Source organism: Epinephelus moara, chromosome 16 (assembly GCF_006386435.1).
Source record: "Epinephelus moara isolate mb chromosome 16, YSFRI_EMoa_1.0, whole genome shotgun sequence".
Classification (NCBI taxonomy): domain Eukaryota; kingdom Metazoa; phylum Chordata; class Actinopteri; order Perciformes; family Serranidae; genus Epinephelus; species Epinephelus moara.
In genome coordinates, this window is record NC_065521.1 from 1,512,290 (window position 1) to 1,539,255 (window position 26,966).

The window sequence follows — 26,966 nt, forward strand, 5'->3', positions numbered from 1 at the left end:
TCCTCTCTTGCAAGGAGCACCTGTAACATAAATAATTTCCCCTCGGGGATCAATAAAGTATTTCTGATTCTGATTCTGATTCTGATATCTTAAAATTATGTTTATACTGCATACTTTATATATATATATATATATATATATATATATATATATATATGTATATGAGAATCTTAAAAAGAAGGGGGGAAAAGACAGAAAAGAGGGGTATTGAGGTTATGATGGCTTAAAATTGTATCTGAACTGCCAAGACTACAATGTTTTTATTTTCTGCAGTGTCTTGATTGTATGCAATACCTCTGAAAATAAAAAGAAAATTGCAAAAAATAAATACAATAGACCANTTATATATATATATATATATATATATATATATATATATATATGTATATGAGAATCTTAAAAAGAAGGGGGGAAAAGACAGAAAAGAGGGGTATTGAGGTTATGATGGCTTAAAATTGTATCTGAACTGCCAAGACTACAATGTTTTTATTTTCTGCAGTGTCTTGATTGTATGCAATACCTCTGAAAATAAAAAGAAAATTGCAAAAAATAAATACCAATAGACCAAAAAAACGCCCCCCACAAAAAAAACATAAAATGGCCAAAAAGTAGAGTAAAAAAATGAAATGACTACAAAGACTAAAAGATATCTCAAAGACAGAAAATGACCAAAAAAGGACAAAAAACAACTACAGACAAAACAACAACCAAAAGACACACACTAACCCAGATACCTGTGTACGCCTTCTGGCACTGTTACATATACAACAATATGTTGTTAACTGGAGCAGCTCGGGCTCAGATCTGCTCTGAGAGCTGTGTCAGGAAGCTGCAGAGTCTCAGAGGAAGTTTCAGGCTCAGCGGGTCTGAAACTTCCTCTGAGACAGATTCACATTTACAGATGTTGCGTTTCTCCTGTCAGACACGGACCAGGTGTGAACATGTGGTACCTACCTGCAGGAGGTGACTCTTGTCTGCGTATCCTTTGATGAACAACCAGTACAGAGTGGTGGATAAACTGGGTCCAGGCAGCTCATCGATGCTCTTCAGCTTCCCCGCCTCAGAGGTGCTGTTTGCCGCCTGGACGTTCAGCTTCCTGGCCGTGTGTCGCAGCTCCGGCCCGGGCCGTGCCGCCGGCAGTGACCCGGAGAGGAGCGCAGAGAGCCGCAGAGAGCGGGCTGCAGCCGCCGAGGAGCCCATGCTGGAGGGTTGTGTGTGACGGAGGGTGTTTGTGCCAGAGTTTTACTTGTTAGAGTTAGTGTGTGGTGCAGCGCCCCCTGCAGGCGGCTGGCAGTACTGCAGCTACTTCCACGACTTGTGATGCTACAGCGACATCTAGTGGTCACATGGAGCACAGGGATCAGTGCACACTGGATGTTTGTTCCACTTTAGATTTAATGTTCTGTTTACTCTTTGCATGACACAAAAACACACGCCGACTAAACCAAAGTGAAATAAATATCTTTTATTGTTTTTCATTGTCATAATTGTCGTAATTATGAACACAGAGCTGTCGCAATACTCCAGAGAATTTTGCCAAAAAACAGCAACCATTCGACGGCACCGCTGCGTCTCTCAGGACCCAACCATGCATAAAATCTCCCATTTAAAAAAAAGAAAAATAAAAAATATATATTAAAAAATTATGCGTACCACTGATATACAGATCTGATATAAACAGGCGTATTGGTCACAAACCAATTAGAATTATAAACATGGCTTCTTTTACAATACACACAGACCAAACAGGTGGGATATAAGTGGACTGGTCTTTTTTAAAAAAGGGTACATTTCTCATTTTATACATTTGTACAGTTTTTTATTTATTTTTAATTATTATTTTAATGTTCTCCCCTCCTACAGTCAGAATGCTCAAGGCATTTCGGGCGCAGTGTCCAAAGAGCACAAATTGCAGTAAATGCACGTTCACAAACTCACACTCACACTCACACACACACACACACACACACACACACACACACTCTCTCACACACACACACACACACAGGAGTGGCAGCAGTGGCTTTAGACACTAGAGAGAGAACTACAGGTGTATCTTGGCGTCTGCAGGTGACAAATACTGGTACCGAGGAGTTCATCCGCGGCGGTGAACGAGGCCATCTGACGGTGAAAAAGAGAGACGTTACATTCATGTGTTGAGTCTTTGCTTCCACACACACACACACACACACACACTTGTGTAAAAATAAAAAAATCGTCTTTAAAATGTGCAAAGAAAAGGTCGCTGAACGGAGCTGCGCCGCGCGGCACCCGGCGAGGAGTCGTGGGAAAGCATCAGTGAATCAAAGATAGTGCATAATGGTAGTGCGTATCAAGGTTTAACCAGTGCTGGCGGCGTTTGCGACAGTTTGCTGCCGGCCGCCTCGTACTCAATACAACCACTAATGTTTGCAAAAAATCTAAAATGTCGTCTTTTCTGCAGCTTCGTGTGGACGCGTACCGTTCTGAGAATGCATAAATCAAGTGGAGGAGGAGTTTGTGTCAGTTTCCACATCCTGCGAGGATCCATCGGCTGATCGCTGACGCACGACGTGACGAATCTTTACGATAAATCTAACAAGTACCTTGAGAGGAAATCACGAGTTCTGTGAGACATTAAATCACGATCAAACCGACCTTCATGAATCAGTAAAGACCTGACGAGTGCTTTAAAAAAGGTGCAATCAGTAAAATATGGTTCTTTACTACCATCTGGTGGCCGCTGCAGGGAACTACAAGAGATAGGAATTTCCATTTTTAAAAAAGTGCTCTATTTTAACCAAAGTGCACATCAACAGACCTTAGGCCAATGCAGAGAGCCGACGAACAAGTACAAGTCCCACTTTACTCTCCCTTCAAGCCATATCTGTCCTACTAGTCTAAATTTAAACTTCTTTTTAAAACGGCAGAGAAATTAGTCGCAAGGAACGTCCATGATATCGAGCAGTGATCGAATCACGTGAGGTGGCGCCAGTTGAGACAGCAGTTCAGAGCGACTCGTAACAAAGCAACTGATATTACAGATTAAATTGTGCCGTTAAAACTTTACTGACTGCACCTTTAAAAAGCAGAAACACAACTTCCTGTCAGATTTTAGCTTCGTACATCCGACAGCAAAGCGTTCGGTACCGTCTGTTAAAGTCTTGACGTCTGTTTGATCTGTGATTGATCATGTTGACGAGTATCGGTCAGGTTCATCAGAGTCATCAGTGCGTGTCGCTGCTCTAACATCAGCCGAGGAGTCGCTGGTTGCAGAAGCCGACGAACATCTTACTGGTGCATAGTTATGGAGCCAGTGCTATGGACAGCGAGTCGTACTCAACAGACAGACGTCACGATGGAAGCTCGGCCCCGGGGAGGAAACGCAGAGCGACACGTGTTGAACGGAGTGTTTGTGGTTTGGCTAAAGTGACAAGTTAATATCTGATTTGGCGGCGCCGATCGCTGCGAAGGAACAAAAGCTGTGAGATACTGTAAACATCTTTGAGTGTGAGTCGAATCTGTCGGAGTGCATGTAAATAAACAACAAACAACAACAAGAGCGCTGGGATATGGCACAGTGAAGCCTTGGCTGGAGGAACACAGGTACCGACTGCAGCAGAGGAAATGAAGGTACCTGTAAATGTACCTGTGGGTGAAATGACGAGCAGATAGAAATGTCCGGGCGCATCGATCCACCCGCTAGTTTGAAATACAACCGACGACAGCGTCATGCAGCCAGAACCTCTGGCCAATCAGCTGTGAGCTTCTCGCCTTGCAATGGCGCCTCCCTCCTGCTCCGAGGGATCGAGTGATGTCATGGCAGAACTACAAAACCTTCATGGCAGTCAGATCCTTAGCCTCTTTCTTTGAGAAGATATTTCCTGACTGGAATAATCATATCGCTGATATCAGGGCTGCAACTACCGATCGCTTTCATTGATCATTTTCTGGATTAATAGGTGAATAAAATGGTCAGAGACGGAGGCTCTGTATCAGTGCTCCAAACCTTTAACGTATCGACCCATATACCCAGTCTTTATCCGAACGTCTCCGCTCAAATGATACCTGGATTCCTGGATCATCCCGACGCCCCTCATCTTCAGCGAACTTTCTGTTGCTGCCATCTCTGGAGGCATTGTCCTCCCACTTAGCTAACGAGCTAACACAGTAGCAGCGGCTAACATCCAACACCGAACTATTAAACAGTCTAAATAAACACAGACCAGCACCGAAAGTCGTCAGATAATGTTAGCCATGTGATACTAAGAGCCTTGACACACCAAGCCGATGATCGGCCACGATATTCAACATTTTCATGATCATCCGAATCTTTTTTTTGTAATCCGATAGCTTATAAATAAATCAACTATCTATTGGTTATCTCATTGGTTACACGTCATGATTCTATCAACACTAAAGGCTGCCCAACACAGACTGGAGCTGCGTCTCAAACCTAAGGCGCAATCCGTCCTATCAGTCTTCCGGTTTCCCCTTTTGAAAGATGAATACAGACGACCGCCACCTGCTGCTGTGGAGAATTATTTCCTCTCACGCAGATGCCAAACGTACGTAGTTGTTGGCGGTCGGCTGTGGTCTTTGCGCTGTGAGAGACACAGACACAGGCGACGTGACAGTCAGCCTTCATCGCCATGAATTCTCTGATATCCTGTCACTGTGTGCATGAGGGCGGATTCTCACAAGTGTCCCTGGTGCGGCGCTCACACTCCCATACAATCTGTGGTGTTCTGACAGAGTCTGCAGTTCAGTGTGCCGAGATGCCAGGGAAATGTTTATGGCCATACTTCACACCACTTCGCATTGAGTGAGGCATTCCTTTCACTTTAAGGGCGCTGGTATCATAACTTTTTAAACGATACTCAGCCGTACAATCAACTGACCTACTTATAGTTTTAGATCTAATCTAGCCTGTATTTTATTTAGGTTAATAAATGCCAGCGAGTTCATGTAGCAGTTAACATACCAACAGCTCATCCACCTCTGATCTGCCATGACAACAGCTCGACCCAGCCGATGAGTGAATACTTATCGAAGCCGAGGAGAGAAGGAGGTGTTTGAAGAGAAAAAGCAGGAGTACCGATCCTTGTCCGAGTACCAGTTCGTTGGTACGCCCCAGAATTCACCAGCAACGTTTCATTATTAATCCAGCACGGCGAGTTTTACAAACAGAGTCTGAAGGATATTTGGTTACCAGCCGGAGCAGGCAGGTAGAGCAGGTGGGATCAGGGCGCTCCCTGATCGACACCACAAGTCCCCGTTACAGAAAAGGCAGAAACGGACGTTACGGCTGAAGTGAGATCAGCTGGATTTGGGCTAACGGTGCGAAGGCAGTTTATCCGGGAGGCAAAACAACACTGAGAAACCTTTGAGAACGACGGAGGTTATCCATGACGTCACTCCTACACTGCGTTTAAAAAACAGAAAAGGCACAAGGCGAAGAACGAAGATGAAGAGGAGGGAAGGTAGATTACAGACAGTGAAGCAGAGAGACAAAACATCAGAGAGGAAGAGGACGAGGGATGAAGGCAGGTGAGTGGAAACTGTTTTCGGGGAGTGTTCTCTGCGTCGAGGGGGGTTTAGTTTCGTGTATAGCAGCGGGCCCAGGTCATCACCATTGCTCTGGGTTTTGGCAGGAGACTACATTCTGGGGTCGGGTCAGCGAGATGGGGGGGCGGGGCCACTCGAGAGCCAGGCATCACCTCCTGTAGGTCCACAACACCGACGCTATCCCACTCCAAAACGTTTGAAGAGAGAAACCGTACAAACATGAAAAAAGGTTCCAAAGAGTCAGGAGGAAGTGCTCCACCCCGGCGGGTTCGACAAATTAAGGTGCAACTTGCGGAGAAAAACAAAATAAAAACTCATGTCCTCTATGGCAGTCTCATACAAACAGAGACAGGAGGAGCAGGTACACGCCCCCTCCTCCCCGCCGCCACACCCCACCTTCTTCCAGCCTCTTCCTCCTGGTCCAATATGGTTTCAGCGTGGAGGTGGAGGGGGCGGGGTCAGAGGCAAGGACGCCCCGTCAGGTAAGGCCGTATCTGGCAGTTCGGCAGGCAGGCGGGGGGGTGGAGGGGGTTAAAGGTTCAGGGGTTAATGTACAAAGATGTGCCTCAGTAGCTCATCGGCAGACGGCCGCTGCTTCGTCTCTACAAAGATCCGTTTGAGGAACTCTCGGCAGTGGTCCGACACGTGGGCGGGCAGCACGGGGTTGGTGGGCTGGGTGGCAATCTTAAAGATGGCTGCCATGGCCTCGAACTCCGCCCACGGGGGTCGCTGCGTCAGCATCTCCACTACGGTGCAGCCGACACTCCTGAGGGCGGAATAACACAAATCAGAGAGACGAGACGTGCTTTTGTCAAATAGTTCCTTCGTTCTTATGTGAAGTCTGTCATTTACTCACTAACTTGACCAGGACAGTTTTGGGACAGCGTCTCTCCAGGTATCAGACAGTTAACGACAATTTAATGACTTAAAAGACCTTATATTTACAGACTTATATTCTAAAGAAAGGCCAGGACTCGTGTGTGTTCTCACCAGATGTCGGCCTTCCTGCCGTAGCCCTCTCCGCTGATCACTTCTGGGCTCATCCAGTACGGCGTGCCGGTCACAGACATGATGCCTGTTCCTGACAGACAGATGGTCTGAAGCCGCCGGCTGGCCCCGAAGTCTCCCAGCTTCACGTTACCCACCGAGTCACGAAGGATGTTGGCCCCTGAGCACAAACGAGACACAGTCACCCGGCTGCATCTTCCTCTCGTCGTAGCTTTACACCTTCGTATTGCTGACCATGACTTGATTTGTGTGGATTGTTTTAAGTGTGAGAATTCTGAGGTACAGCAGCTGAATACAATAAGTCGTCCTCCTCACCTTTGATGTCTCTGTGGACGATCATGTTGCTGTGCAGGTAGGAAACTCCCTCCAGGATCTGCCGGGTGTAGCGGCGCGTCACGTTTTCCGTCAGCGCTCCGTACGACTTCAGCTGGTCCTTAATGGAGCCCTGAGGGACGCAAAGTGACAGACAAGTGTCAGATTTTGTCCAATCACAGGTCAGTTCAGAGAGAGGCTCCAGCTTTAACTCCTTTTTTAACCTGACAGTAAAAAGTAGCACTCACCCCGGGCATGTACTCCATGAAGATGGAGAGCGTCCGCTCCATGGTGTCTCTCAGACAGCCGTAGTACTGGACGATTCGCTCGTTGCACAGATTCTTCAGGAGCTGGATTTCACACTCCAACGCGCTCACCTCCTTAACGACCGAAAAACATCACAAACTTTTATCGTTTCCTGCTCGACTGTTTTTCAACGTGCACACTGTCTGACAACAAACATCAGACTCTTCTCACCTTGCTGGTCTCTGGACTCTCCGGGTCAAACTGGACCTGTTTGACCGCCAGTTCCCGCCCAGTATCGGCATCATAACAGAGAAACACCCGTCCGAAGGCGCCCTGACCCAGGAGCTTCCCCAGCCGCCAGTTTGTCGGGGCGCGTGGGGCTGCACACAAACACATCAGATACAATCAAACCGCTGCAGAGAAAAAAAACACAGCTGCTGTACAGACAGATGAAATCAACGTGCAGCTCACAGCGGCTAGGCGGGCTGATGTCCATCACAGACAGCGTCGGCGCCGTGGTCGGGTTGGGGTTGGGTTCAATGTCGCTGCCCCTCCGTGGCCTCCTGGCGGGGCCCGGGGCCTCCTCCAGGTCAGGGGTGAAGACGCTGCTGCCGCTGCTGGTGCTGGGCGACTGCTCCGTCGGGCTGAAGCTGACCGGCGAGCGGAAGCCGTGGACCTGTGTTCGCCGGGCCCGAGGGAAGGTCTTCCTCCCTGTGGAGCAGAGGAAGAGGATGTTGTAGTGCAAAGTGACGCTGATGTTCACATGTCGGGAGTCATGAGGAGAAAATGACCCACCATCGCTGTAATCCTGAAGGCCGAAGGGAATGCCGTATCGTCGAGGGTACGTTCCACCTTTCCCCGACTTCTCAAACACTGGGATGTCGTACTCTGGGGAGGAAGAGGAGGATGATGATGCTGCAGCGACTTTAATTTCACAGATAAGACACAATAAATTGTGAAAGACAATAAAGCCTCCACTAAAATAGCATTTTAAGTCCTGTGTGTGATTTATCCTGCTTCATATGAGCAGAGGAAAAGTCCGCTAACTGCTAGGCTAATTTATACAATGTAAAATGCCATAGGCTTGTGCTAATAATGTTAGCATGTTGTATTTGTGAGGAAAATGTGTCCAGATAAAGACAAGTGTTTGTCTGTGAATGCTGCGAGTTATAGTGAAGCTGATTTGTGTACCTGGAAAGTCCTGGTGGTTGTCGGGGTAGCTCTGTGCTCGGGGCATCCTGGATTTTGGGTAGTCACTGCACAACACGAAAACAAAACCAAGACAGGATATTACTACAGAGTGTAGTCTGTTCTTCAGTCTCTGACCTCCCCTCAGTAAACTGTTGTATGAATAAAATATCCAGCGTCCTGACCTGTCCAGTGGGCTGTCTAAAGAAGGACAACTTCCAGATGCAGAGTTTTCTGGACTGCTCATGGACAGCGGGTCCAGCATCTGAAGAAAAGACACAAACTCTTAAAAGCCTGCCGACTGCTTAAACACACCCATGTACCCAAACACTGGGGGTAGTATGTACAGGACCACACAACACAAGGTCAACACTGGTCGTACCTGGTCCATGCTCTCAGGGATGAACTCCCCCTCGCTGTTGATGCTGGTGAAGGAGCCGTTCCTCGCCACCTGCTGGAGCGCGTCGGGAATGTATCCTGGAGGAGGGGAGCTGCGGTCCGTCGAATGGGAGCCTGAGGTCGGTTGAAGAAAGGTCGGTTTATTTTGGGGGCATTATGACGTCCAAATTTGAGGTCGTGTCATGTCTGTGCGTCTCTACGAGATGACACTCACCTATCAAAGCCAGCATACTCTTCTTGTCAGCGACCCTGAATCCCGTGTTGTCCAGCTCCTCGTGGGACGGCAGCAGGTCCATGTTGGAGGAAGAGTTCTGGGCACACAGAGAGAGAACAGGCTGTGATTTATGGTCACCACTGAAGATTAAAAAACCGGTCGACATTTCTCTACTGCTCACCTGAGAGGAGCTCTGGAGCACCAGGAGGATCTTCAGGCTCTTCATGTGAACGCTGCGATCCAGCAGCTCCACGGCCTTGTCCAGGTCGTCCTGAGTCGTCAGTGGAATCACCAACTGCAACAACAAGAACAAGAAAAAGCTTCAGTGTCGATAGATTCAGCGTCATTATCAAAAACGTGCAGGCCTGAGAAGGCCTCACACCTCGTTGTTGGTGTAGTGAAGGTCCATCGTCTGACCGAAAGCCACCTTAGCTTTCGCCTTCAGGTCGTCCAGCTTGACAGGTCGAGGGAACTGCAAGATCCTGCAGAGAAGAGGAGAGGTCAGAGGACAACATAGCTGCGTTTCCACCTAACTCTTTCTGTACAGTGCCCTCAGAACCTGTTTGTAACCCGTACGGACATGTAGGCTCATGAAAATGGTAAACCTGGTGAAGCCTCACCTCTTCTCCCCTTTGAACTCGAACTTGACTCTGACGTCGTTCTGTTGGAGAGAAAGTCACGTTAAAATCACATCAGAGGCTTTTTGTTCCCTAATGTTTCCTTCACTGGCACTGTGTGTGACATTCTTGCCTTATTTAGACAAGTATCACACACCGAGTGTTTCAGTGCGGTGCTGATTACTGGCACTAGACTCAAAGTGGGAAACCAGTGTCACGCACTCCGGCTCCATGTACATTTCTCCTTTAATCAGATGACGTTTCAGCCCTCAGATCTTCTATACGATCAACTATCATTGTTCTAGAAGAAGGCCTAAGAGCGGAGTGAGAGAGTGGTACATCCTGTCAGCCGAGGGGTTTCCTATCTGTGCAGCCGAGCACCGCAGCACCTCCACGTACTATTACATCCAGACGGTCCCGGTGTTTCCTCCGCAGGCTCCACTTCACTCAGCTGCCCGATAAACCCGCTGCTTCTTCCCACTTTAACCTGAATAACAAACCAGGGCTCGGTGCTCCGGTTGGATCCAAACGGAGAGCCGGGGCTAGCTCAGAGACTAGCGGAGGCTAACTGGCTGTGCTTCCCTCCGGTCATGCTGCGGCTAACGCTCCGCTAGCCGCTCCCAGCTAGCTCCGGTTTGTTATTCAGGTTAAAGTGGGAAGAAGCAGCGGGTCTGTGGGGCAGCTGAGTGAAGTGGAGCCTGAGGAGGAAGCACCGGTTAGCCCCGGTTTCACTACAGGCAGATTCACTCGCTACAGGGGCGAGGAAATAAAACCTCAACAGCCAATCAGAGTGATCTCTCTCACCGACAAGCTCCGCTGCCAATTCAACATGCTCAATCGGCCTAAAAGTGCCAACGGTGCGGGACACACCACAAAAACTAGGCCGACAGACGCTCACTGACGGCCCGACCTTGGTCGACAGCCAACCGTCAGCTTGCTGTGTCAGGGCCTTTCAATCCATCTGTGCCTGGTGCATCAAAGTGAGAACACTGGGTTTAGACGAGAGGTCGAAGTGCTGCTCAGCACCCCAGGGCTTGGAAACCAGCCATGGACGTCTAAGGCCAGGGTTCAACTTCAGACAGGAAGCAGAAGCAACTAAATGCTGGGAGGCCGACTACAGAGCTCCACATCCACTCTGTCGGCTTCAGCAGCACCGATCAGATGCGACAGTTTCAGCGTCTGGTCATTTTTCTTTTCTGTATGATCATAGTAATAACTAGGGATGTAATGGTTCACAAAATTCACGTTACGGTAGGCTTTTGATGCGGCAAATAAGTAGAAATATGAGTTTTTCTTTCTTCTAGAGAAATTAGCTCGATGTGCGATTAGAAAACAGCAGATAAACAGAATTGTGTTTTAAGGCCCCGACACACCAAGCCGACGGTCAAAGTTGGGCAACTGGTGAGCGTCTGCCTTGTCGGTGCGGTGCGTCCCGCACCACTGACCCTTGTCTGCACGAGTTAGCCTTCTTTTCGCTGATTCAGCATGTTGGATCAGTGACGCCGAAGCAATTGAAATCACTCTGAGGTTAGATTATTTTTCTTTAGCCATCGAGCTCTTCGGCAGAAACGTGTCCTGATGGTTTGAGTTACAGTTCACTGGCGCACGGTAAATCTGTTCTGCTCTTTCAACACTGGACTGTGTTGCTAATGTGCTAACTGGCTAACTGCAACTTTCTAGCTGAAACAAGGCAACGAGAGGCAACACAGCGTTGGGCTATCGTCACCGCTATTTCTCGGATGTCAGTTTGGTGTGTCTGGGCCTTCAGTCGACTACATCACGCCTGCAGCTTATTCAAAATGACATTTTTGTTATTACTGAAAGAGTAAAGTACCAAATTCGAGGCACCAGAACTGGTAGCGGTTTAAATGTGAACGGTTACCTGGTTCTTGGGCGAGGAGGCTTTGGTCAGGTCCGACAGGAACATGGCAGGACGGCTGGAGCGGTGCAGTTCGGCCAAGTCCTGCATGATCGAGTTCAGCGCCTCCTGCTCATCTGAGGGACGACAAGAGGCGGGTTCATTTCACAGACTATGTCGATAAAAGTTGAATGAACAGAGCATCTCGTGCTTCAACCTAACGCAGACAAAAACACCTTCACCTTCTTATCTGCAGCACTCTCGCAAACCTTTAACATCTCAAGACTTAAAAAATGTTTTAAATTACTTTATCTTTCCAGACCTGCAGCAGTGACACGTTACATGCCACTTACATTAAAGGACATAACAAGAGGAACATTATTCACTGAGGGAAAAAACATTCCTTAGGTTGTAGGTTTGACAAAAGACCAATTTGGCCGGCAGCCAAACAGTAACAGTATCTTAAACACACACACATACATACCCATCATTGTGGCACGGCGATTGACCCAGGAGGCAAGGAAAGAGGATTCTCCCATCAAAGGGATTCCTTTCTCCTGCAACAGCAGAGGGACAACATAAATCCTAATGTGTGGCTGATGTGGACTCGAGTTAGAGCCTGAAGCTGCCGACTCATCAGCACATCTCTGCTACACACATATGGAAATATTACGGCCACAACAATACTGATAAAGCCAGAGGAAAGAGTCAGGATGAAAGTGGTGTTCAATCTGATTTAGTACTTTATTACTTAAACACATTCTTAATGAGACTTTTATTTGTGTAAATGTCTTAGTTTATGTTTGTCTTGTTGTGTGTGGACTCCAGGAAGAGTTCAGGCCTTTGCACACGTCCCTCTGAGGGTAAGGTAGCTTAAACTTTGATAAGCAATAACAGCATTATCTTTAATGATAACGTACGTAATCATCTGTTGCAGCCATTCCTGTGAGATTGTGATCAAATCATAAATTCCCCAGCGTTTCTCCTGCCCAGTCGTCACAAGCGGTCACAATATGTTTACGTGTTGCGAGTGGGAAGTGGTGATGTTACCATGCGACACTACAAACACAGGATCTGTGTCAGTCTGGAAGTGACAGTCAACATGGCGTCTGCTGATCAGAGTCTGCCATCATCACTGACTGATCGTCACACTGATGAGACGTGACATTAACGTCTGCTTAGCTTTTAACATTTTCCTGACAAATATCGTATATGGTGAGTCACTGCACTGATGTCACAGGACCCTGAGAAGTTGACGGCAACAATCCTGGCATTATTATGGGCTGCTGTGGTAGATAATTAGCTTTCAGATAAGATAAAGCTTTATTGATCCTCAGAGGGACGGGACAGGAGGAGTTCAGATAAACAGGGAAAGTAGAAGAGTCACTGATATCAGGTATTTATTCACTACACTAAAATATGATAACAAAGCCAATATCGGCCAGTGTCGATGACGTGCAAATATTACCGTGCATCCCTACTAAATATGAATATTTACCATTATTAATACTATAACAACGCACATTCAAAATCGCAGTAATATCGTATCATGACTGAAGTATTGCGATAATATCGCATCGTGGAGCCTCAGGTGATTCCCAGCCCGCCTTATTCCACGGTATAACATCCGAACTTTTTTTCTTCTGGGTCTGTTGAGGCTATGAATGTCGTCCAGACCATAATGCAAAAATAAGACACCAGAACATTTTAACATTAGTGCTGCAACTAACAATTATTTTCATTGTCGATTATTTCCTCGATTAGTCGACTCATCATTTTACCAAAAAATGTGTTAAAATGTTGAAAATGTCGGTCTGTCTCTCCCAAACCCCAAAATGATGTCATCTAATGTCTTGTTTCGTACTCACGCCAAAGGGTTTTAGTTCACCGTCATGGGAGAGTGTGTAAAGCTGCCAATATCTGAACGTAAGAAGCTGCAATAAGAGTATTGTGGGTACTTTTATAGTTCTTTTCTATGAAAAATGACTCAAACTGATCAGACGACTACTAAAATAGTCACAGATTACTTCAATAGTCGATTAGTCATTTAACATATAACGTAATATTTCTAATTATTAGAGGTGGGAATCACCACAGGATCCACTATACGATACTCTACACTATTATTGCGATTTTAAACTTGTTGCAATATTATTTTTCAGTGGCAAATTATGTCGCCAAAAGAGAACGTTGTCAACATCAACAGTTTTTATCGAATAAAATAATGTCTGTTCATCTCACTTCATTTTTACTGCAGCAAATACATATGTAGTAAACCGAAAAAGCAACGGATTATATTATTTTAGTAGGCTACCAAATGTTTCATTTGTATTTGTAATAATAATAGTTTATATGATAAAACAAATTGATACGATATTGTCACACAAAAATATCGCAACACTACGCTGTATTGATTTTTCCCCCTCCCCTAATATTTTGTGAACAAGACCGACCCCAAATCCAAAACAAGGGACTTTTATTATATATATATATATATATATATATATATATATATATATATATATATATATATATATATATATATATATATATATATATATAAAATATATAATAATTACGTTTCTGAGAAAAAAATCCTGATTACTATCTTGCAAAAACTAAAAAAATAAAATGACATAAAATTAAAAATGAAAAAAAAAAAACAACCGGAGGCTCCGCGATACGATACATACGTCATGATACGATATTATTATGATTTTAAACTTGTTGCAATGTGCTGCATGTTCAACCGTTTCAATGAATAAATAAAGAAGTTGGTTTTTATTGCAGCTAAATGTATCTAGTAAACAGAAAAGGCAAGTGACTATATTATTCTAGTAGGCTACCAAAAGTTTACTTTGTATTTGTCATATCAATTATTTATCTAATTTTGAAGTAATCAATATAATATTGCTACACAAAAATATACACCCCAACTTATTAAGATGGTGCAGGACATTATATATAAGGTGTAAGGAGGTGACATAATATAACATAATGTGTAGTTCAGCAGTGTAACGCAGGATAGTGTGTAATAAATGGGATCTAATTTAATTCAACTTGCTAGCGTTAGCTTAGTAGCTCCGCATGCTAATATTGACTAACAACTGTTGCTAGCTAATGTGGCCTCACGAGCTGCACCACAATGTGCTCCATTAATGACCTGGCATCTTTAAGTATATTCATAACAAACAATTAGCTGCATGTTTGTAGCTTGTGGGAGAAGCTAAGTGGCTAATGCTAACCGACAGTTCCTTGTACCGTTATGGCTAGCTGTCAGGCCAGGGAAGTTGTCATGCTAAGCTAATGCTAACTAGCCGCATAGCTACTGAAGGCTCTCCCGCACCGCACGACCGCAAAAAGCGACCATTAAGCGAGGTAGTGAGAGGTACGTAGCGGGCGGGTTCATCGTTAGCATCTTACCTGGTGGTCGGTTCGGTTTGTGGTCACTTTCTCCTCCACAGGGCCGGTGACAGGAGCCCCGGGCCCCGCGGAGAGCCGCTGGAGGAAGCAGAAGTTTGGCAGTCCGCTCCCAACTTCACTCGAGTCCTGCTGGGCCACGACGACGAGGCCCGACGGTTGTCCGTTCAGCCCGCGGATCTTTCCAGGCAGCAAAATGACACGACGACGGTTTGTCCGACAGAGTATCTCCGTGTCCGCGCGGGAATCAAAAAGCAAAGTTAACCGACAGCTTTCATTTTGTTGCACTTTACAGGCTGCTGACGGGAGCTCCGCTCGCTGCCTCGGATGGTTAAGCTAACGGGTAGCGAACTAACGGCTAGCGGAAGTGAAGAGATTTTCCTGCCAAAATAAAAGCACAAATGTTTCTAATAGGGGAAAAAACACTACTACACAAGTCGTATTTTATACTGACAGTTCACAACCGGAAATCATAACTTTTATTCTGGTTTACTTGACCGGTCTTTAGCCCTCAACCTCGTTGGAAGAATCCAACAAAAACACAAGCTGTGATGTCACAGACATGCATTGGCTTCCTGTCAAATAAATACATCTGAGAACAGCTGTGGGGAAATATAATCTGGTTTCATTCAGTTAATGATCCTGATTTATTCTCTGGTTACTCCACATGAGCCTCGAGTAGCTGTAATAAATTCTTAAGGAAAGGTCTCCATCATCCTTAAAGGGTAACTTAAGTATTTCTCAACTTGGACCCAGTTTTCCCACTTATCTGTGTCTAAGTGACGAATGGGAACAAGTTTTTAAACTGGTCCAGTGTTGAGCGAGACGGCTGCAGTCGGCAGCAGCTAATCAGGCTGCAGTGTAACCAAGTGGGGCAATTGTGCAACCTCAATTTACATCCGCTTAAAGTGTTTGTTTTTGTCGCTGACAGGCTCAGATTATTATTACGGATAGGACAAACATTTGTGTTACAGAGTAAGATCCATTTTGGACCTTAAACAGCCCTGACATCACTGTCACCAAACCCACCAGACTCCATGTAAAAAAGCAGTAATTTTAGCGTGTACAGAGGCAGCATGTTGTCACATCTAACTGGGTGATTAAAGGGTTAACATCAACCAAACCAGAGCTGGTGATTGTTGGAACAGTGGAAAGATGAACAGAGACGATTTCTGTGAGTTTTATTTTGTGTTTGTCGACTTTATATAAAGCAGGTTTTACAGGGATAAAATTACTGATTTTTTAAATGGAGTCTGGTGGGTTTGGTGACGGTGATTTCAGGGCTGTTTCAGGTCAAACAAAAAGGTCTATCTGTGTAGGGATCCTCTCCATAATGCTGTCTGACACTTATAATAACAACCTGAGCCTGTCAGCGACAAAAACAAACACAGTTTAGTGGACGCACATTGAGGGTGCACAATTGCCCCATTTGATTACACTTAGACACAAATATGGGTCTCTTAGCCCTCCTCCAGTCCGCCTACCAGCCCCGACTGGGAGTCGCGGTGCCATCATATACCTGCAAAACTGTGGTGGATCTGAGGAGGTCAAAGGCACCAGTGACCCCTGTTTCAATCCCTGGGGTCACTGTGGACATTGTGAAGGACTACAGGTACCTGAGAGTGCATGTGGACAATAAACTGAAGCCCTCTACAAGAAGGGCCAGAGCCATCTTTGTTTCTGAGAAGGCTGAGGTCAGGAGCACTCTCAGTGACAGACTCAGTCCCCCATGATGCACCACAGAGCGCAACAGGAAGTGGTTCCTACATTGCATTTATAGTTCATAAGTATCCATTGAGTGCAATAATTCATCTGCGCAATATTTCTCTGTATACGACTTTATCATGCACATAACTGTACGTATTCCATATGTTTACTTTTATTCTATTCTTGTTTATTATATCGAAGTATATATTGTAGTTAAATTTCACACTTATAGCCTCAAAATATATCAAAAAATATATATTTTATTTTTAATAATTTAATATCTTAAGTACCAGTGGTAAACATTGTAGCATAATGCACATTTTCTTTTTACTTTTTATTTTAACATACATTTCTTTTTTTTAAATGTATTTTATTGTATTTTATTGCTTTATATTTACATACTGATTATCTATCTATCGATTCTTTACATCGGAGCGACTGTAACGAATCAAAATTTCCACTCGGGGATCAATAAAGTATTTCTGATTCTGATTCTGACTCTTAGATTGTTCTACATAAAACAATTAACTGTGTAAAATTGTAAATAAGTGTACCCTTATTCCTGAATGACCGCTTTTATTTTGTTTTTTATTTCATGTCTGTTTTAACCCTTCATTATTATTTATTGATGCTTTGCACTTTAGCTCAGCTATAGTAATACTATATAATATGATCTGTATTTAAATGTCATATGATGTGCCTTTTTGACTGTAAATAAGATTCTTGACAAATGATAATAGTTTTATATTCTATAAAATTATACACTTAATATGGCCAACAAATCTTTTTTTAAATACAGTAATAATACTAATAATAATAATAATAATAATAATAATAATAATAATTTTGTATTATTATTATTATTATATTACTATTATTATTGTTGTCATTATCATTATTATTATTATCATATTGTTATTATTATTATTATTATTATTATTATTATTATTAATATTATTATTTTATTTTTCAGTTCTAGGGGAAAAAAAGTAAAACTTCCGGAAGTGACAGAGAATTTCTTTTTTATTTAGAATTTAAAATAACAAAATTAATTAGATATCAAAGAGCACTATTAGCTGGAGTATCATAATAACAAATAATAACTCTGACGTTTAAAAGAAGTGAGATTCCAGTTGCGATATCGAAACATTCTTATTTTGACAGAAACCACCAACATACGTCACTTCCCATCACTTCCGGTTCGGTTGTATTCCATAACAGAGCTGCGACTGGAGGCTAACGGTAGCTGCACCTATTGTCGGGATATTTTAACCACACAAACAGAGGGGAAACATGTCGGACACGGTGAGACACAACCTGTAAAGACTTTTTATTCTCCACAGTCTGGAGGAAACGAAACAGGTGGCTCGGTGGCGGTTTTAATGGCGGCTGCCTCGTATGTGATAATTTAACATGCTAACTGTTAGCTCGCTTAGCTTCAGGCCCAGAGCTCATAGCTTATTTATATAGCTGCTTAGCTTCGCGGCTAGCTTTGGTTTTACTTCATATCCAGAGCTGAGCAGCGGTACACACATCATGTTGAAACCGAAACACACACATCAGGAGTATTAGCGTTGTATCAGCGATATTGACCCCCGGGCCTGTTCTCTAATGTGTGTGTGAGTGTGTGAGGCGTTTACATGTTGTATGATGCTTGTATGTTGTTTATGATTATTAGGAGACGAAACCGTCCAGCGGAGACGGAGGGGACAAGAAGGACGGAGAGTACATCAAGTTAAAAGTGATCGGGCAGGTGTGTATGGGTGATGGAGGGGTGAATATGAAGCCATGAACATCAGCTATTGATGTCCATCCACATTTTGGTGCTTACCTGTGCCATGAAAAGATTAAAATATAATTAATCCAGGTGAATACATTCCCATTAATGCAGTTTGGGTAGTTATATGATTATATGATGTAACACAAGCTTAAAAGTTCATCTTTAACCAGTGTAAGTAAGTCAAATAAATGAAATTAAAGTACTTGAAACTATATTTTACAGCATAATTGCCAGCGAGAGATCAGGTTTTTATCGTATCAATAATGATAATAAACTTTGTGTATAGCGCAGTCACAAGATAAGATAGTAACAAATAACAACATTGAACGTAGGGTGAGACGAGGTGAAACAGAGTGTGTAATAAAAGGTGTACTGTAAAAACACCTCCCTGAGAAAGAAGGTTTTGAGGATTTAAAAGAGTTTGCTAACCTGAGTTGCACAGCTGCGGGGAAACTATGGAAAACACCGGGTTTCCTTTTGCAACGAGGGTTATGAGGGTTCGACCTGAGGAGCGCAGACATGTAGGGCTTTAAAAGTTATAAGTAAAGGTTTAAAATCTGTTTTATACCTAACAGGGTTAGCGTCCCAAGGGTGGCAGTGATGACTTCTTCAAGGTCCGCTTGAGATAAAAAAATGTTTTACTTTTGCGATGTTTCTAATTTGAAGAAAGCAAGATTGAACAATGTTGGTTATTTGTATGTTGAAACAGAGCTCAGAGTCAAAGATGAAGCTCAGATTGCGGGGACAGGTTCCCAGAGTTCTTTCTTAAGTCACAGGTCAGGTTTTGGGGTCCAAAAAAGGACCTTAGATTTGAACTCATTGAGCCGGAGGAAGTTTTGTGACATCTAGCACTTAATATCTGAGAGGCAAGACATAACATTCAAGAGACTGTCAGGGTTACAACCAGTCAGCGGAACATAAATATTATATCTACAGATCATCTGACCCAGAGGAAGCATATAAAGAGAAAACAGGAGAGGACCCAGCACTGACCTCTGGGGAACACCACAGGAGAGGAGGGCGGGGGATAAGGGATATTCTCCCATTACAACAGAGAACGTTTTAGCAAAACCAGGCAAGAGCACTGTCCTTAATCCTTAAACATAGTTTTTAGGGTGGTTATAAGGATACCGTGTTCGACCATATCAGCTCGTATGAACTCCGATCAAACCGAATTAAAGTTGAACAAGCCCTGAATTTGGCAGCAAGCTGGGTACGAAATCCTGATTGATGTTGATTGGGAGGCAACAGACTTTTCTACTTTCTACAACTCGCTTTTTGTTCCTTTCTTTTAACGTCCCACAGTGATAATGACGTTGTTTTGTAATCGACAAAAAAATCATCACTTTCTCTCTCCGCCCACAGGACAGCAGTGAAATCCACTTTAAGGTCAAAATGACGACACATCTGAAGAAGCTGAAGGAGTCTTACAGCCAGAGACAGGTATGAGAAAAGAGGGAAATAACCATCAGCCACTTCCTGTTACGAAACCACACAAGTTTGATTCACCTTGATAAATCTGAATGACTAAACTCAAGATTTTGGGTATGGGGATTCCCGGGCTAACTCTTGATGAAAAGCACTTGAGACCATTATTTCAGACTACAATGTGTTGTGTTTTTTTCAGGGTGTTCCAGCAAGCACGCTAAGGTTTCTGTTTGAAGGACAGAGAATCGCAGACAACCAAACTCCGAAAGAGGTAAACTTGTGTCTCCTGACTTGAGCATCCCTTCGCCAATATTGTGAATAATCTGGACAAGTGCACCAACTAGTTTACTTTTAAAGGAATAAAAAACACATTAAAGTGTGACACTAAAACACGTCTCTCCTCTGTTTGTCCACGTCAGCTGGGGATGGAGGACGAGGACGTCATCGAGGTTTATCAAGAACAGACTGGCGGACTTTGGAATGATTAAACTCTTCTGCATTTCTAAATCTTTTTTTTTTTTCCTTTATTTTGTATTTTATTTTGTATGTATGTACGTATAATTTTGTTTAGTTTCAAACCATCTGGATCAAAAGCGACTCTTATCAGGGCTTCCATGTGTGAGGGCAGACAGGTGAACAGACTGAGGTAAGGACGGGGAGAAGGACAGCGGCTCACGTTGTCGACCCCGGCAATAGCATTCAACGTGAGTGTAACACCCAAATTTACATAGGCAGACATTTTGGTTTTGTTTGGGTTCTTTTTGTCCCGTCTTGTTTTGGGGTGTCAGCAGAAGCATATAATGTCATCAAGGAACAATCTGCATTAAAGGAATAGTTCACCCAAAACGGAAAATGTTGTCATCTAATTACGATGTCCATCTTTATGCACAGTCTGTGGTAATAACCAATCCTCACAGCCAAAAAACGAACACGGGACTCTTTGTCACGGCAGCTTTTCAGAAACAATTGCGATGCATGTTGCGACGTTTCGAGACATTTTTTGCAAGTGAAGATCACAAAAGTAGTTGTGATGCTGTCTCGGATTCGGACCAAAATGGCTCGACTTTGTCTGTAAACCTGTTAATAAGCATTAAGTTACATTAGCCGTGTGACGCAAACAGTTAGCCTTGTCACTGAGTGTGTGACTGTCGCTGAGCGAATCAATACGCTGCACGCAGCTCCATAATTAAATGAGGTGTCACTCGTTTTAATTAGTCACATTTGTGGTAAAGATGTGATTGCAGGGTCGCTCAGAATTCAGGGATTGGCTGACAATAGTTGTGAAATCCTTGAGCGACTCTGTGGACAGACGGAGCAGCAGAACGCCGGTGTAATTGAAACTTAACAGTTCAAAAGTTTGCTTTCACTCTCAAACAGCTGCTCCTGTCTTCCATCAACTGATCAGTTATCAATCAGGCGACTCAAACTGCCGCTTAGAAAAAAGGAAGCGCTCCACCTGCGTTGCGTTCAAGGACCTGCAAAAACCTCATAATTTCAGGATGTGACACAAACCGATACAAGAACACACAGTCAAGGAAAGAGACGGGGCACGCCGCTTTACGACAGCGTTAAATTTGCGGCAGCCTGCCACGATTAAATCATCTACTGCCACCGTTTTGATTCACTGTTTTTGAAGCTGAATCCTGTTGAAATATATGTATTTCGTTCGGTTGTTTGTAGCACCACGTTCTCGCAGCGCAGAGCGACTCTGGGCACAGACGGAGCAGCAGCACGCCAGTGAAAGTGAAACCTATTTTCACTCACAAACAGCTGCTCTCATCATTCCATCTGATCCGATCAGCGCCTGTGCTGCGTTCATGGACCCAAGAAATCTGCTCATGATACGATATTATCACGATACAATATATTGCGATTTTTTTACCTTAATTCAGCAGCGAATTATGTGCCCAAAGGAAACTTGGTTGTCATCAGCAGGTTTATCGAATAAAATGTTCTAGTAGGCTCCCAAGAGTTAAGTTTGTCTTTGTCGTATCGATAATTTATACAATAAAAAAACGATACCTGGTGTCCGATATGATATTGCCACACAAAAATATCGTGATACTGTGCCGTATTGATTTTCCCCCCACCCTTCCCGCTGCGCTGAATCAACTCAAAGGTCTGGAGCTGGTGATTTTGGGTGCACTTTTCCTTTAACTCTGTGATTAGAAACACTGGTATCATCTTGTATTTCCTTTGAGGCACAGATGCAGGTATTTGTACACACACACACACGTCCTCTGTGTGACGTTCAGGGCCACGCTCCGTCTCTGTGACTCCTCCCACTTTGTCTCTGATTTGAATAGAAAGAGCTGCACCCGTCATAAAATTGTAAAATGACTACAGTAACCGACCGATGCAGAAATATCTGAGATTTTAAAGACATTTTTAATGATCCTTGTGCTTTACTTGTATATGTTGTATTCAGTATTAGAGTGTTTGAATGATATGCCATGTGTATCTCCAGTGTCGTCTGTTTATTTATACCTGAGGGAATCATTCTGTATATCTAAATATGTACCCGCTATGGAAATATTTTCGCTGGCTGACGGTCACGCAGTCGGTGTGGCGTCAGCGCTTGTTTTATAGCTTCTCTTTGTGTTCTTTTGGAATGAACCTCTTCTTCTGTGTACTGTATGAAGTTCCTCAAGAAGGTTGGAATCATGAGCAGCCCCGAGCGGTGCGCGAGGAGATGATGCATGCTGGGAGGTGAAGTAACTACTCCTTAAAATTCGAATTGTCTGATTAAAGCTGCAGTGGGTGATGGTTCAACTCAGATTCTCAGCACCCACAAACGTTGAATTAAGCGACGCAGCATTTCCCAGAGGTGTCCCTCAAAGCAAAAGACCACCTCCATTGGATTTTCTCGACCCGATCATCTCTCCTTGGTGCGTCAGTGGACGGCTCGGCTGAACTCGAGGAGCCGTGACACTGACGTCATGAGGTGAAGGGACTGTTCATCATTAGAGGAACATTGATACAGATGGTTTGAAATTCTGGAGATGAGCTTTTTTTTTTTCCTTTTTTTTTTGAATAAAATATTTAAGAAAATACAACGATGTTTTTCAATTCAATTCAATAGAACTTTATTTATCCCAAAGACAATTCTTGCGCCAGAGAATGCTTCAAGTACAGTAACAACAATCATCGTAGCGACCAGAACACTAGCCACACTAGCATCTCTTTCATGCCTGAACGTAAACAAGGTGCCACAGTTTATTAGAAAGTACCAAAGTGAAGCTTAGAAGGAAAATCCAAGTAACAACATGCTCTGTGACTAATTCGTCTCAAGTAAATCACAAACATCAACTTTGCTGTTTTAAAATCAGTTCAAGTTCATGTTGTCAGATGTGTCGAAGTAAAGCTGCTGGATTGTCCTCGACCACCCAAACTGGTCTGCAGTCCACTCTGTAAGGGAGTCAGTGAGTTGGTCACAGGTAGACTGACTCAGTCCCCCAATCCCAAATGGATCCCTTACAGACTCGTTGACTCAAGTCCTAAGCCCTTACAGACATAGGACCAATTCCATTTCTTCCCCTCAGGCCTTGTCTTGGCCCTTCCCCTTGGTTTTGCATGTTCACGTGAGGGACAAGGGCTAAGGGAAATAAATGGAATTGGTCCTAGGTCTGTAAGGGCTTAGGGAGTCTGAACACCTGGTCCAGTGTGGCTTAGACGAAGCTGAGTGCTAGCGTTAGCATCAGAGGCTGTGCTAGCTTGGATCTCAGGGTTCTCTGCTACTTTGTGTTGAGGTGATATTTCAGGCGTGAAGTACTCCGATGGTACGAAAACTGGACGGTGCTCTCGTCGTCATCTCCATGTGAGGACCCTTGAGTGGAAGCTGATTTGTGATCGCTTTCAGTCGTTCTCCCATAGCAGCCGACGTAGTTTAACCTGATACACAGGGTTCACTTGACGCCACAAGATCGGCGTAGCTCCTCAGAGTGCTGTCCGACATTTAGGAGTTTGTGTTAAACGTCCGAACAGACCGATCACAAGCTTTCGTGAGAATCAAACGCTGGGTTGTGTTTTCCCTGCGCCCCCCCGCCGTCAGCAAACGCTGGGTTGTGTTTTCCCTGCGCCCCCCCGCCGTCAGTCCCTGGCTGTGACCCGTCCAGGTGCTGTGACCTCACTGGTAACCTGTACATACAGAAGATGACCCCAGAGACGACCATCAGGACCGCACCCACCATCCCCACCCCGATGCCGCACCCCACGTGTTGAGAGTCAGGCGTCTGCGGCATTTTGAACTTCGGGGGGAACTTGATGGTCTGATTGGTCACCACCGAGCTCAGGTTCCACAGGAGAGGTACAAGTGACATCACTGCAGCTATCAGGCACAGCACACCCGTGGTGACGAACGCCAGGCGTGTTGGAGAGTCCTTCGCCATCCCAAAGTAGACGTTCCTCATGGCATAAACGCCGCCAGCGTTCCCACAGAGCCCCACGATTAATGACAGGAACATGAGCACCTGACCTGCTGCGATCTCCGGCGGCGTGAAGGCCTCGGTCAGGCTCATGTACCTGCAGTGCATGACCACGAAGCCGGGGGTCACCGTGTGGTGGCTGTTGAAGCAGGCCCGCCACAAGCCCACCCACGCCACTCCGGAGCTGATGACCTCCCTGTCGGACACCAGCCAGACCCTCCACTGGATGAGCCCCAGAGCCACGGCGATGAGTGTCCAGCCGACGCAGCCCATCCAGAGGGCGCCGAGCTGGGAGTGGGCGGTGTGAGCCAGGTAGGGCATAGCGGCGGGGCCACGATGGAACGTCAGGTGACCAAGAAAGACCCAGACCCGCCCAGACTGAGCGTCATCAGGAGGTCAAACTCAGGAGGAAGGTGTGACCTCGGAGTCAGACTTCATATCCAGCAGGATGTGTCTCTCTCTCCTCCTCCTCTTTACTCCCTCTCCGCCTTGCAGGTCTGATGCTCCTCCGTCTCCTGGGTTACCGGGCTGACAAACAACACCTGCAGCTCCCTCTGAGAACACACACACACACACACACACACACACACACACAAGGGTTCAAGAACAAAACAAAACATCTCCTCAGGATAGCAGTGAAACACAAATTTGTCTCAAACGTGCTGATGTTATAGAGCTCTGTTCATTTGGATATCAGTGTACCTTAAAGGGACGGTTCACCCCCAAATTAAAAACACGTATTCTTCCTCTCACCCGTGGCACTATTTATCAGTCTAGATAGTTTTTAAGGACCCTTTCCGGCATTTCATCGTGGCATTGACCACCACACCTGGCTATTTCTACTGACCTTTTTCTGGTATATCTCAGTGGTGTTTGAGCCACCAAACTTGGGTATTTTTTCTGACCCTTTATGGCATTTCTCAGTGGCGTTTGTGCCAAAGATCACAGGTGTTTTTACCAAACCTTTCTGGTTTTCTCAGCGGTGTTTAAGCTACTGATAGTAGGTATTTTTTCTGGCATTTCTCAGCAGCGTTTGAGCCAAAGATCACAGCTGTTTTAGCCGACCCTTCCTGGCATTTCTCAGTAACGTTTGAGCCACCAAACTTGGCTGTTTTACCAACTGTTTCCGGCATATCTCAGTCGCATTTGAGCCATTTATTCTGACCCTTTATGGCATTTCTCAGTGATGTTTGAGCCAAAGATCACAGCTGTTTTTGCCGGTCCTTTCTGGCGTATCTCAGTGGTGTTTGAGCCACACACTTGGGTGTTTTTACTGTCCCTTTCCAGTATTTCCCAACAACGGTTAAGCCATCAATCCTGGATGGTTTTACCGACCCGTCATGACTTTTGAGCCACCAAATCCAGGTTGTTTTCACCAGTCTGTCCCTGCTTTTTAAGCGACATTTATCCGACCAAACGTGGGTATTTTAAACCAAAACATGATCTTTCCAAACCATAACTGAACTGTTTCCATGCCTGAATTTAAACACACATTAACCAAAGCGTTGTTGACGATTGTAACGTATCCATGGTTTACAGAAATGGTAAAAATCTTGTGACCCGCAGTGGTGGACAAACACCTCTGTAGCCTGCGGCGTTTATTAGACGTGGTCAAAATCAAACTCACATCACGGCTGGTTTGTTTGTGTCAGCGCAGAGCGTCCATATTTGTTTATCACCTTCTGTTGTTTGATTTTCATAAAAGTCCAAGCTGTTAAATCCCCAAATAAATGAGCAATATGAGCCGTCGTCTGTCTCTTAGTTTGGTCTCTCTGCTTTTTGTGCTTCAGATTAAATGATTTATTTTGTACGTTCATCTTCAGAAGGAGAAAATACTACAGACTAACTTTATGATGTTAACTGCGTCAAAGAGCAACATACATTTGAATAATCAAAGGCTTTATGTCATAAAGGAGACTTGCATTAAATATGATAAGGATTTTATTGTCTTAATTATTATAACTGATTGATACAACATCTTAATTCATTATCAGTTATTCACCTGAAAGCAGCAATACAGATTTTAATCTCGTACCTGTTGTGCTGAGCTCCTCCTGAGACGCCTTCAAACGCTGAGACAGAACACAGACTGAAAGCCTCCAACAGGAAGGTGGTGTTTTCACTTACACACTCAGCACCACACTTCCTCATCGTCCTGTACCAATAACCTAGATACAGTTTCCCGTCATGTCGTGAGCTGTAAATGATCGACAGAATATGAGCTCGGATGGAGAGGTGCGGTGTTGTCGTTACTGTCATTTAGTTTTACAGTTCTCCCTCTGACAGTATTCTTTTATTGCACTTATTACGTTTCCACCTGGAGCTGACCCTGTTTTTGCTCCTCCTGTAGCAGAGACATTTACAGGCTGAAATCTGGAGATGAGTTCAGACATTTGCCAATAATATCGCTCCAAAAGAGAGAAAAATAAATTTAAGAAGGGCACCGTTCAAGAACAAAGAAGCAGCTGGTTTTTCATCTGACCCTTTCTGGTGTTTCTCAGTGGCATTTAAGACAACAAACGTGGGTGTTTCATCTGACCCTTTCTGGTGTTTCTCAGTGGCATTTAAGGCAACAGACTTGGGTGTTTCATCTGACCCTTTCTGGTGTTTCTCGGTGGCATTTAAGACAACAAACGTGGGTGTTTCATCTGACCCTTTCTGGTGTTTCTCGGTGGCATTTAAGGCAACAAACTTGGGTGTTTCATCTGACCCTTTCTGGTGTTTCTCGGTTGCATTTAAGGCAACAAACGTGGGTGTTTCATCTGACCCTTTCAGGCATTCTCAGTGGTGTTTGAGCCACCAAACTTGGGTATTTTTT

At 44.6% G+C, this 26,966-nt stretch overlaps 4 protein-coding genes across 4 annotated transcripts in view; 1 reads left to right on the forward strand and 3 right to left on the reverse strand.

Moving 5' to 3' along the window:
- The window catches only part of LOC126402718 (sterol 26-hydroxylase, mitochondrial), a 20,621-nt gene extending 19,368 nt beyond the window's left edge, over positions 1–1,253 (reverse strand). Inside the window, exon 1 of the mRNA XM_050064920.1 lies at positions 955–1,253. Coding sequence (XP_049920877.1) covers positions 955–1,200 — 246 coding nt within the window. The 5' untranslated portion in view covers positions 1,201–1,253. The remainder of the gene's footprint in view (positions 1–954) is intronic.
- Positions 1,254–1,450: 197 nt separating this feature from the next.
- map3k2 (mitogen-activated protein kinase kinase kinase 2) lies at positions 1,451–15,285 on the reverse strand. The gene is made up of 17 exons (XM_050064915.1): positions 14,813–15,285; positions 11,874–11,946; positions 11,414–11,526; positions 9,535–9,575; positions 9,297–9,396; positions 9,096–9,209; positions 8,915–9,011; positions 8,684–8,814; positions 8,487–8,566; positions 8,305–8,369; positions 7,909–8,001; positions 7,585–7,824; positions 7,345–7,493; positions 7,116–7,247; positions 6,871–7,000; positions 6,538–6,715; positions 1,451–6,313 (listed from the first exon to the last, which is right to left on the reverse strand). The coding sequence occupies exons 2-17, from the start codon at positions 11,926–11,928 to the stop codon at positions 6,094–6,096; spliced, it is 1,938 nt and encodes a 645-aa protein (XP_049920872.1). The 5' UTR covers positions 11,929–11,946; positions 14,813–15,285; the 3' UTR covers positions 1,451–6,093.
- A 2,420-nt stretch (positions 15,286–17,705) lies between these two features.
- Positions 17,706–22,780, forward strand: sumo1 (small ubiquitin like modifier 1). The gene is made up of 5 exons (XM_050064931.1): positions 17,706–17,821; positions 18,195–18,269; positions 19,662–19,739; positions 19,924–19,995; positions 20,144–22,780. The coding sequence occupies exons 1-5, from the start codon at positions 17,810–17,812 to the stop codon at positions 20,210–20,212; spliced, it is 306 nt and encodes a 101-aa protein (XP_049920888.1). The 5' UTR covers positions 17,706–17,809; the 3' UTR covers positions 20,213–22,780.
- A 933-nt stretch (positions 22,781–23,713) lies between these two features.
- Positions 23,714–26,220, reverse strand: LOC126403471 (claudin-34-like). Its single transcript, XM_050066155.1, has 2 exons — positions 26,184–26,220; positions 23,714–24,702 (listed from the first exon to the last, which is right to left on the reverse strand). Exon 2 carries the CDS (start codon positions 24,467–24,469, stop codon positions 23,714–23,716), a length of 756 nt encoding a protein of 251 aa, XP_049922112.1. The 5' UTR covers positions 24,470–24,702; positions 26,184–26,220.
- Positions 26,221–26,966: the final 746 nt, after the last annotated feature.

Coding starts and splice junctions, on each gene's coding strand:
- sumo1 (XM_050064931.1), top strand. Junction 18,270..19,661: donor AGTTAAAAGTGATCGGGCAG/GTGTGTATGGGT, acceptor CTCCGCCCACAG/GACAGCAGTGAAATCCACTT. Junction 19,740..19,923: donor AGTCTTACAGCCAGAGACAG/GTATGAGAAAAG, acceptor TGTTTTTTTCAG/GGTGTTCCAGCAAGCACGCT.
- LOC126403471 (XM_050066155.1), bottom strand. CDS start 24,469: ATGCCCTACCTGGCTCACACCGCCCACTCCCAGCTCGGCGCCCTCTGG.
- map3k2 (XM_050064915.1), bottom strand. CDS start 11,928: ATGGGAGAATCCTCTTTCCTTGCCTCCTGGGTCAATCGCCGTGCCACA. Junction 11,527..11,873: donor TCGCCGTGCCACAATGATGG/GTATGTATGTGT, acceptor GTCGTCCCTCAG/ATGAGCAGGAGGCGCTGAAC. Junction 9,397..9,534: donor GAGTTCAAAGGGGAGAAGAG/GTGAGGCTTCAC, acceptor TCTTCTCTGCAG/GATCTTGCAGTTCCCTCGAC.